Source organism: Petromyzon marinus, chromosome 5 (genome assembly GCF_048934315.1).
Source record: "Petromyzon marinus isolate PM22_M1 ecotype Great Lakes invasive population chromosome 5, UKy_Petmar_22M1.pri1.0, whole genome shotgun sequence".
NCBI classification, from domain to species: Eukaryota; Metazoa; Chordata; class Hyperoartia; order Petromyzontiformes; family Petromyzontidae; genus Petromyzon; species Petromyzon marinus.
Window position 1 is genome coordinate 18,785,545 of NC_133671.1, and position 14,206 is coordinate 18,799,750.

At 45.3% G+C, this 14,206-nt stretch overlaps 1 protein-coding gene across 2 annotated transcripts; it reads right to left on the minus strand.

Annotated features, from left to right (window-relative positions):
- Positions 1–479: 479 nt before the first annotated feature.
- HVCN1 (hydrogen voltage gated channel 1) lies at positions 480–14,206 on the minus strand. Of its 2 annotated transcripts, none has more exons than XM_032947247.2 (6): positions 13,506–14,206; positions 5,076–5,316; positions 4,130–4,234; positions 3,171–3,402; positions 2,534–2,625; positions 480–1,320 (listed from the first exon to the last, which is right to left on the minus strand). In XM_032947247.2, exons 2-6 carry the CDS (start codon positions 5,253–5,255, stop codon positions 1,240–1,242), a joined length of 690 nt encoding a protein of 229 aa, XP_032803138.2. In that variant the 5' UTR covers positions 5,256–5,316; positions 13,506–14,206; the 3' UTR covers positions 480–1,239. The 2 variants fall into 2 exon arrangements, with proteins under 2 accessions (XP_032803138.2, XP_075918550.1); XM_076062435.1 differs by lacking the exon at positions 13,506–14,206 and adding an exon at positions 13,202–13,430.

A 14,206-nucleotide genomic window follows, 5' to 3' on the forward strand; every position in this document is an offset into this window, starting at 1 on the left:
GCCAATTGGCTGGCGGCAGCGGGGCCGGTGCTTATGCGGAGTATGGGATTAGAAGTGGGGGGCGGGGGAGCGGTGGGGGGTGAAGCGGGGGATGGGGGGGGTGAAGTGGGGGGGGGTGAAGTGGTGGGGGGAGGGGTAGCTCCCGAGGCACGTGCTTTTGGCGACGTCACGGAGGGTGCGTTCACGTGCGGCAACGTCACCACGGGGGCGTGACGTCACAACACCCCCCCCCCCGGGTGACGTCAGCCAAGCTTGGTTCCGCCCCGCGCGCGGAGTTTTTTTTTCTCTCACGGACGTACAGTGCGGTACAGTGCGCGCGTGCGGTTAAATGCGCGGGAAGCGCCACGCGGTCTCGGATCCACCGTCCCATTATTTACGCGATTTGCCGAAACGGGTCTACACCAGTCACATTTACCTCAGTGGAATATTCTTGAGGGAGGGAGGGAGGGAGGGGGAAAAATTTGAAATTGCTGCACAGCTGCTTGCATATATTATTTAATTTGTAATACTGGAACTCATCACGATATTCATATGTGTGTGGGGGGGGGGTGCGTACATTGTTATGGTAAAAAAAAATGCAATACAGAAATATATGGTACACATCGAAAGGCAAGAACGTTTTTATCACTCACTGGTAACTTCACACTGCACCTTGTTGGTGATCGGTGGCATTGAAATGGTGACTCCACTGCCGACATCGTTAATTCATCGCTTAAATGCATCTTTAATTGATGTGGCTCGAGGCAACTTAAATGTGTGAACTATTTTGAAATGCATTACAGAATGAAAAAAAAACCCGAATGTCTGGTCACGTAAAACACAGTAACAAACCTACAGTCGTGGATTATTTTTGGGATTGGCCTGTGGCTATAATACGTAAGCTCGCTCGCAAATTGTGAGAACATCTTAGCCGCAACTGCACAGAAAAAAAACTCCCCTCGGATTAATTTGAACCACCACATTTCCAGGGTTTTTTTTTTTCAGGAACTTCTAAATTTTCCGCCACTCAAAACTGCCCTCCCACACGAACCAATGCACATTGCAAGAGCGGCTGACCGACCAACCAACACACAGCTAAAGAAAATACGAAGTCACATCCCCTAAAGCTGGGTCCACCAAACATAAAATGCGCCCTCTCTTATAATCATCAATCACGATGCACGTGTATCATCAGGGAGTGATGATCCAGGTGTCTGGAACACCTACAACGGTGCCCTTTGTATTCGGGACGAGGGTCTCCTAACACCTGGTCTGGCACGGACGCTGCCACTTGATCCCATGCTGCTGTACAAGTGACCGCAGATGTTCCAACTCTTGTTCCTGCGTGCGATAAAATAAACACGGATTTTCCGTCAATCGATTGGCGATGTTTCGTCCTCCCTTGAGTCAGTTTTCTTCTTCTTCTGGGTGCTGTATTTGTCATTACAGTACATATAAAACATGCTTAAAAGAGGGTCTCTCAGACTAACGTTCCTAAAGGATGACCCTGAAAGAGCCTTGGGGGGGAAAAAAGCGGCCTCTCATCAGCTGAATGCTTTCCAGTAACTCTGGATTTATATACATGCATTTAAATCAGTTCTTTGGAAATGTATGCATAGATGTGAGCGAGGGAGAATTGGCTATAATTTATGCAAGATTTTCAATGATACCTTTTGAGTGATAGAATGTGGCTGAACAAACAAGACAAAAATAACTTTTTTTAAATTAAATTGTAACCCCTAAAGCAGGAAGATTCTTAGAATCATGTGGATTAATCTTCAGATGTTCACTAGAAACGCTTTTACCTCCATTTTTAAGTATGCACACTTGGCAAAATGTTTTATTCTGAGTTTCAGCTTCCTGAACTAGTGGTGTACGGTGCTATTTCAGGAATATTGTGATGTTTTTTCCTTGATTTTCTGTTTGCACAGTCACATAGTCAATTTAAGATGTTTTATTGTTCATGTTTTTGTTTTTTTGTTGCGGTTGCACCCGATTCAAGAGTCGAATGGCTCACAGGGCTATACCAAATAAATGGAACTAAATGGAACTATGGATGTTTTAACAGACTTCTGTTTTTAACATTTTCCATGCAGCGTTTCCTCATTTATGCTAACTGCAAGTCATTACGTGTATCACTGTACAACAATTTAACATTGTTAACTATGAATTATCCGACATTCAATACACGCCATTTAATATGCAAAATCATGTTTAAATAAAGTAGGGGAAAAATGCGTCCAAAATGTTACACGTTAAATATAAGCCAACGCTACAAAACCGCGCCAAAGTGAATATAAAAAGTTTTCAAACATTATTTTGGAAGCCTATACCATCAAAGCATATTATGATCACAAGGGATATAACAATTACCGCAAACCAAAAGATCTTTAACAAATGTTCCACAGAATATGCTGACGTCAGCATGCGTTTTCAGGGGCAGCTAACTGTTGTGGGTTCGTGTGGCATTTTTGGTTTGAGCTTCCTGCAGAGGGGACATCGGCTCTGGCTCTGTGCCCCATGGCATCATGGGAAGGGGTAGCGCGGACGTCACCTGTTCAAGACACCGCCTCTGCAGAGCCTCCTTCTCGCGTTTGAGCACGGCGACACGGCGTCCGGTCCTGTTCTTCACCGACATCACGATGCCTGTGGGTGACGAGCACATTCATCAATCCACGTCAGGACAGAGCGAGCCTTGGGGGAAAGATGTACCACACCCAAAACCTGACCATCGCAATGTCTGTCCGGCAAATTTAATGCCGAATCGAAATAAGCGGCCGATAAGAAAATCTCATCAGGTCTCACCGACGCGCACTAACCAGCGTATTGAAAAATGGTCAATTTATAATAATTTTTTACATTGAAAGGCGCGATTCACCCAGGAATCTGTGCACCCACAAACTGCAATGCACGGCGAGGATCCCCATCCACCAGAGAATTAACAAAAGGGTGGTGTACATGTACAACCTAAGGAGAGGCATAGCCGAAGGGTCGGATATTGTAACCAATGCTGCATGTTATGACTGAGGGATCGATCCTACGAAGCCAAACCTTTAACAGCACCGCGCACACATGCGTCAATTACTGGACATCTGTGGAAAAAAAAGAGCTTTACAGCTCCTGGGATTCCTCCAGTATAAACAATTATTCTGATTCTGAATTGTTACGCCCGGGCGGTTAGTGGTGCCGACCGTTTGCGATGCGCGCGATCCGCCAGAGACGCAGCAGAATGAGGAAGGCGGTGGCATCAAAGCCGTCGTGCCGCGACGCGTAGAAAATGTCCAGCGCAAACGAGATGGCCACAACGGCGCCGTCCAGCACCTCCAGCGGGTGCCAGAAAAACTCGAGGCGGAAGGCAAATAGTTTGACGGCCAGCTCCACCATGAAGAGCGACAGGATGGCAAGGCTCATGTAGTGCAGAACCTGAACAAAGACAAAGATCCCACGCCGTAGAACTGAGGGATTAATTTCAGCTGGGTCCATCACCCGGAAAATATTTCAACGCATCAAGCATAGATCTCGCTATGGCTGTGGCCACTATCCTATATTTTGTGGTTTGTACCGTGGTTAGTCCACTGCGCTTTGGCCCCGGCGACCCCAGTTAAATTCCCAGCCACTGCTAAACATCACTGACACTGACTGGCGGCGGTGGTTATGCATGACCAAACAACCCCCATGGATGAAGGTCTTCATCCAGTCGTGGTTTTGACAAATGCCCGTAAAATATCAATGGGTGATGAAATACAAATTCCAATTATGTAGACAAAGGTATAGTGAGGAAAAAAAACTCTTTCATACTTTGACAAGCTCTGTTTACTGGTTTGTGCCATAAGTGACATAACATGTGTGGATAATTACCCCTTGCATGGAGTCTGTATCTCACTTAAAACTACCACTCCACCCCCACGAATTGGCGTTCTCTTGCAGCAAATAATGTGAACATCACAGTCCATTCTTTCATCGAGCGAAGGGCATCAATCGCAGAGCATATTCTATACTGATAATATTGTGAGTGTGTTCCAGGCACACCTGTATAGCCCTTATAAAACTATTTTGGCCACAACCAGAAATGTTGTTGATGTTCTGTTGGCTGCACATCCCTGCCAACCCTGCCAATGCGTGACCCCTAACGTCGTGCAGGTGTATCCACCTCAGGGGCGACGCTGTCTTTGTGAGTTTTGATGATGGAGAGGTCGATTATCAGCTCGCCCATCACCAGCCCGGCATCCAGTAGCACCAGGCACACCACAGCCACCTGCAGCATTACAAGTAAACTCAAAATTATGGTGTGGGTCTTGTTAATCCACTGCTGGATGAAGGCCTCCCCACAGAGTGTCGGACATGAGGGTTGATTGACCACGCTTCACCATATCGGTCAGTGCAGATTGGTGATGGTGAATGGGTGGCCCAGAGTCAGTTCAGATATCACTCGGCACCAATGATAGCTGTTGGCTAGAATCAAATCTGAAGTCACAGGTTTCATTACGCAGCGTGCTCCTGCTCCAGTCCACTTCAGATGTTTGGTTAGACACTAAGCCTCTATAACACATAAATGTTCTCAGAACATTAGGCTATGACTTAGTGAAGTAGTAAATGAGCTAATCCTTTTTGCGTAGATTTTAATTATTGTGCTGGACAGCTTTCGGTTGTACCTTTGGAAAGTAGCATGTGTCGTAACAACCAGAAAGCACAACAGAGTTATGAGAAAAGTAGCTGTTTATACTGACAGCGGTGGTACGATATTAACTCCCTCGCCTGGTATAAAGGAGGTCGTGGGTTCGATCCTGACCCCGACGTCTGTATGTAGAACTTCTTTTGCACCATACGTAGCCAGCCGTGCTAATAGGTGCGGGAGTTTGCATGCTCTCCCATGGTCACGTGGCTTTTTCTCCGGGTCCTCCGGCTTTTTCCCCTCCACATTTAGAATCAAACCGCATTTGAGAGTATTTTTGGCTGTTATAAATTCCCACGTTACGATAAGCCACTTTGTTTAAACTATAATTTGTGGCCAGGTTGCTTCTGAAAAAGATATATGTAGAGCTCAGTGGGCCTTATCTAGTTGTTCAAAAAAATACTTACAAAAAATGATTGAGTACCTGGAAGCGCTCAGACGTGAGAATGCGTTTGAGGGACTCTCGAAATGAGGAAGGTGGAGGCTGCAGGACGCTTTGCTCCACGTCGTCAGATTCCTCCGAGACGATGGCCTCATTCTCGTCATCGCCCGGGCTCCTTGGCGGGTCCCCCAGCGTCGAGAAATATTGCAGATAACGCTCCATCGGAAACGGATTTGTTTTTCAAAAGTACGTTTCGATTCGCCCACTTTGTTTCCCTCGAACCCTACAACCAAAGGGAAAGGAGAACGGATTTGTGCCGCTGTGCTGGGTGGAGTGAAGCGCACAGATGGGCCTCTTTGGTTGATGGCGGTTTTAACAATTGCGGCCATCCAACATCTCTAGGTGATCATGCTTAGTCTGTGTCATTGGGTGGCAAAATAAGTTTAGAGAATGCTAAACACAATATTATTAACAGACTCTCACTTATTACAATAGTGTACATTTTTTTAGTTTTAAATATATGCTTTACAGTATTAATTCATACAATATATAAATCAACACGCAAATAATGGGGGCTTCGAAGATTGGGTCAGCAGGCTGGTGCCATATTATGTTGTCAAAACCTTTTTGACTAACCCCCTCAAAGAGTACTGGTCATCCTGAGTCACTGGTGCACATTACAGTCCTGTAGCAAGCGTGCGATGTATTCGTTCGGTCTTTTTTGAAACCCAAGTCTAACCTCGCTGTCACGCAGCACTGCATTGCCGCCTCTTGATATACGAGGAACATTCTGTCAAAAGTTAATTATACCGACCACACGTGCTGATTTTTACAGCCATTTGTCAAGCCGCTGATGGGTGAAAGCCTCACAGTTCTGTATTGGTCTTTGGGGATTGTTTGACCATACTTTTCAAAAGGGGCCGGTATCAAAATTGTACTCACCACTCATCTCAGCCATGGCCAGGAATCAAACTCGATTCACCCGGGTTAATGGTGCAGTGTGCTAATAATCACTGTGACCGCAGCACTCTACAAGTCCCAACATCGACAAGTAGAAATAAGCTACGGAGTATGGCATTGCACGAGGACCAGCAAAATGGGTACATGGAGTATCTTATCAGTGTCGAAACAAAATGGAAATGGAGGATACTATAACCAGTACATACATCTGGGTCACTCAAGTTGTAATCGTATGCGTGTCAAAAAGCCACTCGAGTAAAATTCACGTTTTGCAGTGTTTTTTTTCTACATTTCTATTGCACAAGAGGTTAGATTACACGGAATTGTCTACATTAGCGGGTGCGGTACGTGTGTACAAAATCGCATGACAAACTTGGTAAACTACAAAAGACATAACTGTGATTGGCACGGTGACATCAACATTTTGGGCAGCCTCTCTTCGGATCATGAATCAAGAAGCTGGAGCTCAAAATGAGCCGCATATTCTCGCACACCAACAGCCCCTCTCTTCCGAGTGCAACGAATGCGACCGCGACCTTTCGCTTCACGGACACGAGGCTTAAGCCTCGCAGAAGGACAAGGTCGGAGGCGAGCTATAAAAAAGTGTCACCGGAGCCGCCCGACCTTCCAATCCGCGCAGAGCATAATGGCTTGCTCGATCCCCACGGCATGTGCGGGTGATTCTTGAAGTGATCTGGCGGCAGGAGAGTCGCGCGAGCACTGCGGTTTTTTTGACCATGTTGTGGCGGGGATGAAGCAGCATTACATAAACAAGCCGACCCACCGACATTAAACACAGCCGGTGTGATGCCCTGAAACCCCTACCCCCCGGTGGGGTCTTAATGCGCATGCTGCTGGCACTATTGGCACACCTTGGCGCTCATATCCAGGCCTTACCGCATGATTGATGTCTATCAACTGGTAAGAACCCATTGGGAGTAATTATAAACCTCCGAGCCAGTCAACCTTTCAGGGTCGTATATATTTGCTGTGTCTCTTGTTTTTTTTATATATCTGATGACTTCGTTGTGCCACCATCGTCATCATAAGCAGCCATGATCAATCCACTTCTGGATGAAAGCCTAACCAAGCTTTCGCCATCCCTCACGACCCTACGATGTTATAAATCCGGACGAATGTGAAACTTGGATAATTTCCACGTTTTCACGGCAGGACCAAAAGAGCTGTGCCTATGTATGCATGAACTCATTTCCACACCGTACGTAGCCAAACCGTGCTAACTGGCCGTACACGTGCAGCCCTTTTGTCAAGAAAACCGAGGGCCTCCCCACGCCGTGTGGGTCATGAAAGCTTCTTGACCACACTTCACCGCGATAAACCAATGTAGTATGTTGGTGAATGGGGAGACGAGAGCATAGAAGTACAACACAGCCTTGAATTGTGCTTGCACTGCCCTCTGCTGCACACTCAGAAGATCCTCACACCTGCGGCCAGCTGGCATCTCTTGCGGCCACCCGTGTAAGCAACTCTCCAGGTTCAACCTTGGACAGGCGTTTGACTTCGATAACAATAATAAGTCATCCTGTACGCACTTACATTTTTTTTGCAAGGTGTAATGTTAGAATGATAGGAGGCTTGTTAAATTTTTTTGGTCGTGGTGCTTACAAAATAAACAAGCAGGCATTGCCGCTTGTCTGTAGGCAAATATTAATCCAACATCCAAAGTCCTGACAACGCTGTTTGGACGTTCCACCCCGTGCACCCCTTGGCCTGAACTTTCAAACGCTCGATTGCAGTGGTTGGTAAACTTAAAACGTTGACGGTTTAACACGGCTAGATCCACTGCAAATCGCGCTGCGTGTGCAAGCTTCTTCGTGCTTGGAGTGATAATTGAGAAAGAACACGTGGGAAACAACAAGCACTCGCTACGCCACTGTTTGACCTTAAAACGGCAGTGCCGGCGGCGAAGGGCGAGCGCTAAAGCTGTTAAAAATGTGACATTTTCCTCGATGAGCGTTGCATCAAATTAATCTTGTCACCCTGCAACACACAACTTTGTTTAAATTAATGGCGAATGTGTTTTTTTGTTTGTTGTGGTTGCTTATGCAACAGCTACTGTCATAGCGTGTAAACCCATACGGTTTATTACCCCGTATTCTTGTACAGGGGAATTGAGTTTTCAGGTCCATACGGCGTACAGACGTTTCAATACGGGCAAAAAAAGTGTCCATTTGCTTGTGTCTCCCTTGTGACGGGACTTTGTAGGATGAACATTGTCTGTAATAAAGTAGGGTACTGATAAGAGGTTGATATATATGTAATGGTGAGTGTAGTGGTGAGTGTGCTTACTAGTGGTGAGTGTACTCGTGGTGAAGATTATCTATTTGTGTTTCTCCCTTGTGATGGGACTTTGTAGGGTGAACGTTGAGATTTATAAGGGGGCACAGGGGTGACCAATAAGGTCTGAATTGGTGTGTAATAAGGTAGGGCACTGATAAGGGGTTGACAGGAATGTACTGTGGTCGCCTGGATGAGGATGTCAGCGAGTCATCGTAGCGACATTAAAACAGGGTGGATTTTCCTTCATCTATGACAGAATAGAGCTTTAAAATTACAATAAACGACAAAAGGTGGACGAATGTGGCCTATTTTAAATAACACGCAATCAGTTGTTTCCTCTAAGTACAATACTGTACTTTCTTCTTGACATGTATTTTCCCTCCCCACGGTGCCTCGTGTTTTCATAGATTGGGGCACCCATCGCTCACTGCCCGGATTCCTGGCTAGTGCTGACACCGATGGGTGGATGCGGAGGGGGATGCTCTTTGGAGCTTGGCTATCTAGGGCAAGGGAGGAGGCTTTGGTGGGGTTCAGACCTCGTGCCTTCATCTTCCCGTGCGTAAACGGGCACACACTCTTCCCCGTCTGTGATGAGTTGCAATGGCTCGGCAAAATGTGCAAATTCGATGCCAAAACGGAGGCAAAGATGAGCGTCACCGGTTTGCCGTGTTGAATGTTGCATGTAACATTTATAACCCCCCCCCCCCAAAAAAAATCTGTGTTATGGATGATATCGGACGCGTTAAACGAACATTTGAAGAATGGCAACAAAGCCGCGTGAAAAGTTGCACCGTTGAACTTTCACCTCAAAAGAACCGAAAGCCTCTTCACAACATTTGGTGGATGACACTGCAGCCTTAAGAGGACAAAAAAGGACGTATTTATAACAGGCAACGTTTCAGGCAATGGCCCTTATTCGTAGCACAGAGAGGCCAGAGAGATAGAGTGGATGAAGAGTTGGAGGACTGCACTTTACACCACGGGGCCTGGTGAGACTTACATTAAAATTTTGTTTGCCGAGTAACATTTTTTTAATGGTATATGATAACAGCAGTTAGCTATTTGTAGCTATTGAATAACCTTTACATATGTCGAATGTTGTGTGTATTAACGATTCAATTATTGGAATAGGTTTTACCCTTTTAACTGGCGCAAAAACTGACACCTTTATTCAAGGCATCATGTTTGCAATAACCACAACACAAGCAGTCAAAATGCAAACAAAAAAAAGACAACTCTGATAATATGCACTGTCCTTGAATTTGATTGGTCCAAATTCAAGGACAGTGCATATTATTATCAGTTGTCTTTTTTGTTTGTTTGCATTTTGACTGCTTGTGTTGTGGTTATTGCAAACATGATCCCTTGAATCAAGGTGTCAGTTTTTTGTGCCAGTTAAAAGGGTAAAACCTATTCCTATATTTTGTTACTGGCAAAGGAGGTCTCATAATGATTCAATTTTTGTTTTACTCTTCAATGTAACGATTTGATTGATATTGTTGGTCTCGTTTTTACCGCCTCGTTTATATTGTTTCTCGTTTAGCACCACGAGCGTAATAGTTGCATATAATTTGCAACAATTGTAAGTAATCGCTTCTCGGGCATGCTAAGCTGCACAGTATTTGTGAGCGTAATCACACAAAAAGGGATTTTTTTTGTATTCTCTTACATTCCATCAGCTGCAGAGTGGATAATTTCAGCATCATCGACTCAAGACGTGCAACAGTTTGTACCGGTTTCGACACGCAGTGTCTCATCAGCAGTCAGGCTTGCCCTGAAACGAATCAATGCTGTTGAAGTGCCCCATTTAGATTGACGTAAAGTTAGAGCGGTTAATACATAAGCCATAAAAAACACAACACAATTAGTGTAATAAGTACCACAGCTGCATCAAACTGGACACGGAGTTCAACACCAACTAAAAAAAATATACTTCCAAACATAATTGTGGTTTTATCTGCTATGAAAAAAAGACAAATTGCTCATCATACTGCCAATAATATCTGTTCTTTTGAAGGCGATGTTGTTAACGAGTGTGTGGAGTCGTGTTTTTGTACATTAACTGTGGCTAAGCAGCGGTCATTGCAAGCACAAATGTTTGTTATCAGGATCAATTGTGTTATTATTCCTCTGCATGTTATTTAATAGAGTGTATACTTATTGGGCAGAGGCCACCATTCACGCAGTGAGGTAGTTCTAAGTTTTGGGTTGCAGAAGTGCAGCAAAATTATTTTTTTCACCGTACTCTACTATGATTCATGTCTTCTGGTGTCACCAATCAACCTCATCAGAGCATCATCTTAAGTCCGATGCGCGCAACTCCTCCGTAAATGGAACGTTAAAGAAGTAATATTTAAAAAAACGTTTTTTTTAATAAAAACACGCTTTTATGAAATGTACGATACTCGTAATGGCAGAACTCCACGACTCCAGGAAGAGGCCCCGAAGCTTGCCACAACGTAAGGGCACCGTGGTGATTTACGGCCAACGTCAGTTTACCGGTGGACAATTAAACCCAAGCCGAAACATCTAACCTATAAAAAAATATTGTTTAAAAATATTTTTTTTATTTTTATGATAGAATATAGTATCGTCATCAGTATGACATAAGTATACCAAGTTTTGCAGTCGATACCACATTGGGAAATGGGTTAAAATTGAGTTACAAGATTTGAGGCTACAAATGAAAGCGTGTTAAAAAAACAAGACAACGCCGCAGTGCCACGTGAGACTGTGGCCATGCACCCATAGAACCACACCGACGCCGAGATTCATAAGGGGCACATACAAGAGATACGTGGACCACAGGGGTGGCATTGTGGTCACGCAACCCAAACAAGAGACCCTATGGCAAACCAAACGTGGCCTTCGCTCTGTCAACGGAGGAGGAACGACCAAACTACACGAACTCTCAACTCCCAAAAGCCCTCTTCGTCGCGGCGAGCAGACTTCGGGGGGGGGGGCACTGGCATTTAGCTGCCGAACCATTTTCAATGCTCTACCAGAAATATATTTTTTCAAAGTCTATTCTTCCGCTCTTCGAATCAAAGGTTTATTCACCCCACCACGGCACGATGAAGAATGTTCTTAAACAACTCCACACAATTTTTCGATTTAAAGCTTTCGTGACTGCAATGATTCATCTTCTTTGGTTCTTTCGGTAAAGTCACGTAGAATGAGAATAAAATAATAAATTGATAAAATAAAATAACACAATAATATTCTCACGACGTTTCGACCACAACACAAGCGGCCTTCATCAGGTGAAGGGACGAGACTGTTACCCTACATTGCAGGGGTCACTAAAAAGATCTCAAAAATCCTGAATAAACACAAGATCCAGGTCAGATTCAACACAGTACATAAAATCCGTGATTTAGTTCCATCTGTAAAAGATGCTGTTCCAGACATACAGTACCCGGGCGTTTACAAACTAAAGTGCCTCTGTGGTAGTAGGTACATTGGAGAATCCAAACGACATATCTCGGACCGCATCCGCGAACATAAAGCAGACTTGAAACACGGTAGGACGAACTCCTCTGCCGTGGCAGATCACTGTAATAATTCAGTGGGCTCACATGACATTGACTTCTCCAAGACGGAGGTTCTTTGCAAACCAACCGGCTACCATGAGAGATTCGTTCATGAGGCCATTCACATATACAAGCACAGAGACAATTTCAACCGAGAAGATGGATTCTGGCTTAGTAACCATTGGAAAGATGTTTTAAACCATTTCTGTTCTTAATTAATTGTATTTTACGATGACCTTCAGACCGCAGCTCTTTCGCCAGCATTGACTCTTAATACCTCTCACACCACGGTTAATGGTATGGTTTACAACATGGAGTATAATAGCGCCTCGCAGCTGTCTCTCTCCCCCTCCTCTGTTCCGACCATGGATGAACTCGTCCGTCTGAACGGGGCCCGTAGCTATCCGTGGTGCTAAAGTCGAGGGTAAGAATCCACCCATTTGTTCGCCATATAGCATTGTGATATATAACGACTTATTGTTGGTAGCTTAGCTGATTGGAGAATATAGAGTTTATTGATAACATTAAGGTAATTTATATTTTAGTTTTTTATTGGTTCACTATATAGTACTGTGAATAGCTCAGATGTGTAGGCCTTGACTTCAACATAGTCATTTCTGTGACCAGTCACTAGCTAATCACTCAGTTATTTCAATGCTAAATTCGCCTAGTTATTTCAATGCTAAATTATCCTGTTTGATTTGTACTAAGTGCCTCGGTGAATGTGTATGCTCTGACTTTAACGTAGCTATTTCTGTGACCAGTTACAAGCTAATCACTCAGCTATTTCAATGCTAAATTCTATGCTAATTCCTTTGTCAAGGGGTGCCTCTGCGGATGTGTATGCTTTAACTTAGCTATTTCAATGCTAAATTCTATGTTAATTCCTTTGTCAAGGGGTGCCTCTGCGGATGTGTATGCTTTAACTTTTAACATAGCTATTTCTGTGACCAGTCACAAGCTAATCACTGAGCCATTTCAATGCTAATTCCTTTGTCAAGACGCTTTGTTTCCTCTCACACAGATTAAAGGTCGTGATCTGAACGTGGCTCTTTCACTCCAGCGCTGTCCTACCAGACAGTCTCGTCCCTTCACCTGATGAAGGCCGCTTGTGTTGTGGCCGAAACGTCGTGAGAATATTATTGTGTTATTTTATTTTATCAATGTATTATTTTATTCTCATTCTACGTGACTTTACCGAAAGAACCAAAGAAGATGAACTCCACACAAGCCTCGAACGGCGCGAGAGAGACCTCATTAGGCGGTAGATTGATTGCTCAAAGGGCTGTGCATGTGGCCCCACTGTGTTATGATGATGGCAGATGTTGTTGTTACTCGGGGAGCGGTAGTGTAGTCGTTAGCCGCGCTACGAACCTGGCGACCCGAGTTGGACTCCCGCACACGGCCAACCCCGGTGACGATTATCCGACCCGGTTCTGGGCCTCACCTGGGTCGACTCAGCCTCAAATGGGTACCTGGTGCGGTGTGTAAGAACATCGCCACTGGGGAGACAAAGGCGGTCGGGCGTGGCGCTGGCCACCCACGCCCTCGTGTGCCGTGCAGACCCTTCATAGGTTGCTCGCTAACAGCACTTGCCCCTACAGTTCTGTTCAGGCGATACGGATTGATGTCTTTGATGATGGTGGTGATGATGAGGAGGAGAGATGTCGTTACTTACCCACGCCGCTGCGTGGCGGAGTTGTTGAAGCAGCGCAACAACAACAAAAAAACCCGCGGCGTTCTCGACCTCGAGTTGCAACTGCGAAACAAAAGCGTGCTAAAGTTTCTGGTGATGAGGGTGCTGGTGATGATGATGATGTTGACAGTGGTGGTGGTTGTGATAACGATGAGAGAGCCGACGAGACCAATCGCTGCTGCTGCTGCTGATGACGATGTTGATGATTATAATGAGAGGTTACAAATGACTAATCGGCTGATGGTGATGATCTTAATGATGAGGATGACGCGGAAAACAGTTGACGACGACGACGACGACGATGATGGTGGTGTTGTTGTTATTGATGATGACAAGACGAATCGTTTTGTGGTGGTGATGATGATGATGCGACGACGAGAAGAAGAGCCAGTCGATGATCTTCGTAACAATGGCGAAGGATAAACGAGGGGCGTTTAAACAAAGCCATGCAGCAGCTGATGATTATAACAATGGGGGGGGGGGGGGGTGATGACAACGGGAGCCGCCTCCCACGGAGATGAAGAGTGAGCTGCTGCTGCTGATGGTTACGACGACGACGATGATGATGTGGTGGTGGTGAACTGACGAGACGTCGCTTGGATCTCTTTGTTGGTCCGCAAAGAACGGAGCTGTTCCGCTCTGTCAGAGGGCAGCAGCGGCAGTCTCGTGGTGTCATGTGACTC